Source organism: Saccostrea cucullata, unplaced genomic scaffold, assembly GCF_032062105.1.
Source record: "Saccostrea cucullata isolate Sc308-1 unplaced genomic scaffold, CSIRO_AGI_Scuc_v1 ctg619, whole genome shotgun sequence".
Lineage (NCBI taxonomy): Eukaryota > Metazoa > Mollusca > Bivalvia > Ostreida > Ostreidae > Saccostrea > Saccostrea cuccullata.
In genome coordinates, this window is record NW_026926657.1 from 232,745 (window position 1) to 239,408 (window position 6,664).

Sequence of the window (6,664 nt, forward strand, 5' to 3'; positions counted from 1 at the left end):
TAGAATTTGAATTATTAATTATATTTTCTATTTTTAGGGTGGTTACCGACTGTCTCCAGCCGTGTTTGGTCACATGACCAGGATGTTGATGGGATTGGCTGATGGGAAGATTGCTCTTATTTTAGAGGTGGGTATCAAATGTGTCTACTTTTCTTGCTTTAATTTGTACATATATTGGACAAAAATTTACATTTACTACCAATAACAGGCACGTATGAAGAGTTAACAAGCTAATGAATTCCCATGCTGCAAATCCAACTGCTATGCAAATATTTTATTTGCAAATCAAAATCAGTGAAAAAAACCTTCCGTAACAAGTAATTGAAAAGTTTTTTCCCCCATAAATTTAAAGTCTTTTACTTTTGTTGTATATTCCTGTAAGTATTTCAAAAACTCTATATTGACAGGGAGGTTACAGTTTGGAGGGAACTTCTCAGGCTATGAGTCTGTGTATAGCCTCATTACTAGGAGACTCCTTACCAAACATTCACAATGCAGTGCCCAGTAAAAGGTAAGGCTATGAAAACATGGGTTAAAGATAGAAAAACCAGAAAGTGATTTCCTTCAACAAATTAATTCCGATAACAGCTATTTTCAGTGAATGAATTAAAATGATGTGTAAAAAGAAAAGAATTATTCTTATATCAAAATGCATTTTTGTAGTACATTTTTAAAATTTCTAAACATTTAGATCTTTACTTTTTCTTTTACAGTGGTGTAGAAGCTATTCGTAAAACAATGGAAGTTCAAGAAGAATTCTGGAAGACAATTTTATACAGAGGTATGAATAGTCTAGGATGAATTACAAATTGCCTCTCCGAGTAAAACCTGCTATTCTGAAGTATAAAACAAAAGAAAATATCATCCCAGCTCTCAACCCACCTCTTCTTTCAATTTTAACAAACAACCAATTAATTTTCCAAATAAAAGCAAAGTATATTGAGATCATTAAATCTAATGTAAAGGTTAACCTGTACTATGTTAATAATGGTCAAACATAATGACCTGCAGTATCTTTAAAAATCACACCATCACTCTAATACATGTAATGATCTTTCATCTTCACATGTGAAAAATACAAACGCAAATCACTGCAAGTCATTCTGAACTCAATTCAAACCAATAGGATCCATTCATTTTCAATATTTTATTATTTAAATCCACAGGATGACATTGCAAATTAATTCAACACAGATGAAGTTTTTAAACTATTGCATGAGTGTTTGCCGTGTATAAAGTCAATTCCTGTGTATATGTCAGTCTTCAAAGCATTAACACAGATAAAAAATTAAGCTCTACTTTCACCATGAAAATCTTTGCCTTAAATTCATGTATTTGAGTAAAATCAAGAAAGAAATTTTATTTTTGGTGATGAAATTTTTTATTTCAGTTGATCTTCCAACTCAGCAGCAGCTAGAAGTGATCAAAACTGAGAAAGAAAAGAAGAAAACCAGCACATAACAGTAGGGGGAGGGAATAGGAGAGAACAAAAACCTTACCTTCCTTATCAAAAATTATAGTCTTTTAATCTTTGCATTGCCTTAATATTATACTGACAGGGGACTGTACAGTATATTTGTGTGTCACTGTGTTATAGATGTATAGAAAATACTGCAGGTTGAAAAAATTATGAGATTGGTTTTATTACTTGCATTTTGTAAAACATTCTTGCCATTCATGGGTGGGCACTATTAATGTATTTTTTTAATCATTAGTTTTCATTATCTAAGAGTAGTATCAATGAAATATCAGATGAACTGTAGGTAGCATAATGACAGTGCGGTATTATCTGACACTAAAAAGTCAGGTTACGAGTCAATTATTTTTAAATAGGAGGCAGTTTACAAAATTATTTTATTACTTGCCTGTAAAGCATGTTTTACATAGTTGAAAAGAGCATGTATCTTTCTGGTTGTTTTTCATCATCTGGAAACCTTCTTTGAACAGAATTTGATTGCAAAATTGAATCAATGGAAGATGTACACATACACTTTTAGAACTTCCAGTAAGACATGCGTTTAGTATAATTAATCGCCAGGGAGATTAGTGAATTGTACAGGTGTCAGATTGATTTTTTCACTAAACCTGATATGCTCAATATATTGACTCTAAGATGGTTCTACTTTACACTTTATTAATATTTATGTGAAATTTTTAAAATTAATAAGGATTTGAAAAAAAAAATTTTTAGAAGGGCAGTCAGTTCAGTACATTTGATAGTGACTGGTTCAGATCAATAAGTTTAATAATTACCTATACTGTAGTATTTACCTGTGCTTTTTATTTCATGACATGACGTGTATGCAATTCTCAAGTATTCCATTTATCAACAAGCTTCTACCTCTTGTTTTATAAATTATGCAAATTATTTATTCATTAATATTTTTTTAACTCTATGTAAATTGTGAGTTTTTGGTAATATTTAAGATTACTGTATTTAATTTCAATGGCATGCAGAAACACCATATAACACTCTACAATTTATAGAATTTTTTTTTTTTTTCATTCAAAATATTTTTGTTGCCATTGTGATTAAAGATTCAGGGTAGATAGTTTTTGATCTCTCTGTCTGTCCCCCAAAACTTTAATTTTTGAACTGATGATTTCTGGGCTGTCATATTCACAGTTGTTTTCATTGTGCCAAGACGTTTGGTACAAACATTTTTGTGACCTTGACCTTGGAGTTTAGATTTCATTTGGCTTGGTAATAACTTGAGTGATGAATGCTGCGGCTCTCACATTTTTTTTTGTGTTGTGACTTAGCCTTTGAGCACCGATATTTTGCCCTTATGACCCTAGGGTTTGAGCTACAAAAAAAAAACCTTGTCAAAAACTTTTAAGTGTTGTTGCTCCTGTGTTTCATTATCAAAAGACCTTTCTTTGAGTATCATCATTTAAGAGCACATGACCTTGACCTGCAGTTTCAGTTACTTTTGAAAAATTTTTTAAATTTTTATCATAATTTATGCAGTAAGACCTTTCCTTTTGTTTCAAAATAGTTTTACCACTTGACGTAGAAGTTGGATATATTATTGAAAAATCTACCTTATACGGGGCTTCAGTGCATCACAAAGACATCTTGTTTTTTTCTCTGACTTTTAAAGCAGGAAATGTACATTGTGTGAAGAGCCTTACTTTAGTGCTTAAAATCTGTCTTTGCAGTGGAAAAGAGTGGATGCATTTCTTTAACACGTTGAAAGCAGATGGTTTCTTTGTATCAAATCAATCTTTCCGATACTGTATACAGGGAAATTTTCGTCCCCGTTTTATTCCCCCCCCCCCCTTTCACCCTAATCACAAGTGGGCGAATTTACAACGGGGTGAATTCAAGGAAAAGAGAATGTTTTGTTAAATAGAATTGTAATTTAAAACGGGGCAAAATTGTTTGCAAGAGAAAAAGGGGGAAAATTACATGGGGCAAAAACAGCCCTGTATACAGTACTTATACCGACTTACTGTTTTTTGTTGCCAATTTGCTGTTGTGGTTTCAAAATTTTAAGTTTTACAAATCAATTTAGACAGGATTTTGCAGATATTGATGTTTAGTGTTGTGTCAGTGTGAGATCTTGATACTTACCCATTCTTTTATTACTGCTGAAGTGTAGACGTTTAAATGGTTTTTATATGTATTTCAACCATTATCCTGAGCAGAATCTGCCTTATATAACAATAGACACAATACTGTTCTTATAAACAAATTCTTAGTACTCATATTAATACAATTGTTCATTAGGCCATCCTTAGAAAATTGTTTGGATGCCCACTCCTGACTGACTGGCTAAGAATGGTCCCACTCAAAAACTTTTTTTTACTTCCCAGGCATCGTCTCAAGCCACAGTCCGGAATCTGTGTATAGCCCTCTCGTACCCTTGGCTGCTTGATCACTACGAGTATTAAAAGTGTTGTAATCTTGACTATTTATGCCTCTCTATTGTGACGTCATATTCAGCCGATGACAAGTTTTGTTTCCATTGCAATTGAAATCAACAATTTACATACTAGTAAGTAGTATTTTGTACACTGTGATTGGGTATTCAAAGGTCGCACCAAAGTTCATTATCCGACTATGCTTTACTCGCATATGTCAATACATGTATTTTAATGAGCTATGGCATATTCTCATCTCATGCAACCACGGCCAGAATGGGAGAGGATCATACAGTTTTGCCGTGGTTTGCAACGATGCCCACAGGAATCAATAATTATTTTATGAGGATTGTGTACTCTGGAAAATATGATTTTAAAAAAGGTGTTGAAATTTTCAAGGAAATTTTTTTTTCACTACCTACCGACCCAATATTTTCAGACCGAGTTGAGAGAGGGCAAACAAACATTTTTCTAAAGTTGGCCTTGTGTGTCATGGTGTATGAAAATCAAAACTTTACATGTTTACAATGCTACATGTTAGCATGATTTTATCTTATTTATTTGTTATAGGTATTGAGATATATTTTTATGTGTTGTAAGGTTTACATTTAATTGTTTTTGTTGTTGAACAGTTTGCAGTTAATCTGTAGTAGGCCTGCAGTCCAGTAGAGTAGTCTGCTTAATAATTTGTCATCAGACCTGTGGCATCTTTAGCTCACCAGGAGAAAACTGATAATTTGTCATCTGCTATCAATAATAAACCATAGATACTTGACAGGTGTATTCCTCAGACAATATTTTGGACATAGGCATAGAAAACAAATTGAAAGAGGGGGCTTAACCAACAAAAATATGTAAACCCCAATTTTCAATGCCCATATTATCATATGTCTATCTTTGAAACCCCCAGTTCCGACACCTATGATGGATTTGTCACAACATGTCATCTAGTAGACTTTTGAAATAATTGGGGGTTCAAAATCAAACATATTGTCATTATGTGGAGAAAATATTTTACTTTTATCAATACTCTTAGAGCAATACTTTACATCAGATACTAGTATACAGCATCACTTTGTAAAATTGTTGTAAAATTGAAGTAATTCACTTGGGTGAGCTAAAGTACCTTTGGTCCACTGATGTCTCACAATATGTTTAGCAATGCAATTATTTTATTCAAAATTATTTTTGTTAGTCTAAAAGAATATTTTTTTTCACAATCATTAAAATATACTTGTATGTGTCATGTGATTTAAATTTATTCAAAACAAGCAATTTGAAATTAATTTTCTAATGGCTGTTGCTTTTTAAAAAAAATAAAATTGAAACAAAATTGTCTTTTTTTATAGAGAGGTATCACAGGCACTTGTTTCGAAAATAAAATTTAACCTATAGTATAATAATAACACAAGGTATCTAACTCCGAATTACACTCAGTACCCCCTCCTCAGAAAAGCACTCATTTACACTTTCAGATTAAATGCACTGGTCAAGTTTTATTAGCTCACCTGAGCCGAAGTCTCAAGTGAGCTTTTCTGATCACAATTTGTCTGTCGTCTGTCGTTGTAGTCGTTGTCGTCGTCGTTGGCTTAAACTTTTCACATTTTCATCTCCTTCTCAAAAACCACTGGGCCAATTTCAACCAAAGTTGCCATAAAGTATCCCTGGGTAAAGGGGATTCAAGTTTGTTCAAATGAAGGGCCAAGCCCTCTTCCAAGGGGAGATAATTATGAATTAATGAAAAATTAATGGCATCTTTTAAAAATCTTCTTCTCCAGAACCATTACTGGGCTAGGAAAGATGAAACTTATGTGGAAGCATCCTCAGGTAGTGTAGATTTAACTTTGTCCAAATCAAGACCCCCGGGGGTAAGGCGGGGCCACAATGGCTGATCAAAGTTTTACATAGGAAAATGAGGGCTGTTCGAAAATTATTTAGACATTTTGTATATTTTGCTTTCTAATGAACGTCTTTCGGTGAAAATTTGACATACACTAAAAATTAAAAAGAGCAAGAAATATTTTACAAATATTAAATGTTTTCTCTACAATGATATATAAATGTGTCAATAGTAGGGGTACCCGGAGCAGTCGCGGAATCAGATGTTGGAAATATATAACACCAAAATTCTAACTCTTCGTGGATCCATAATGAGAGCGAAAATAATTCAGTTTAAGTGTATAATTTTTCAGCTTTATTTCAATTTCATGTTGTGCAACTTTGATAGAATTTTGATCAGAAATATGGAGATCATAAAAAAATTAAGCGCGGTAGAGTAATCTGCTAACAACGACGAAATGGATTTTGACGTCAAGGGCGGAGCAGCCAGCATACCTAAACTTTGTGTAGCGCAATGTAGAACTTTTTTTCAAGACTGAACAACCTGCTAAAACAATAACAACGAGAAAAAATAATGTGATAGGGTGTGTTATTTCATTGGTATACATTTTTTAACAAATAATTTAACCAGAGTAAAATTAAAAGCTCTGGACGACCATGAGTTATTACGTACAGTATTAATATCGTTACGGTATTAAACTCGATCGTTTCACATGCGAAACCATCTACGGCTAACGTAACGTTAAATGACGTAGCAGTGCTGCTCCGGGTCGATAGACATATGCATATCTATTACTTCACCAAAACTTATCTAATTAGAAATTTTGCGTTAGTGTTTTAGTCGTTCTTTATAAGATGTTGATGAATATTCATGAATTTATCTCCGTCCTTTAAGGAGTAAATGTGATTGTCTCAATATATAATTTCCGAACAGCCCTCGTATATAGGAAAAATCTTT

At 32.9% G+C, this 6,664-nt stretch overlaps 1 protein-coding gene across 5 annotated transcripts in view; it reads left to right on the forward strand.

Moving 5' to 3' along the window:
- Window positions 1–5,200, forward strand: part of LOC134272355 (histone deacetylase 6-like) — a 30,345-nt gene extending 25,145 nt beyond the window's left edge. For all 5 annotated transcript variants that reach the window (XM_062754602.1, XM_062754603.1, XM_062754605.1 and 2 more), the window contains 4 exons: window positions 38–127; window positions 408–511; window positions 714–781; window positions 1,391–5,200. In XM_062754602.1, coding sequence (XP_062610586.1) covers window positions 38–127; window positions 408–511; window positions 714–781; window positions 1,391–1,461 — 333 coding nt within the window. In that variant the 3' untranslated portion in view covers window positions 1,462–5,200. The remainder of the gene's footprint in view (window positions 1–37; window positions 128–407; window positions 512–713; window positions 782–1,390) is intronic.
- The last annotated feature ends 1,464 nt before the right edge of the window (window positions 5,201–6,664 follow it).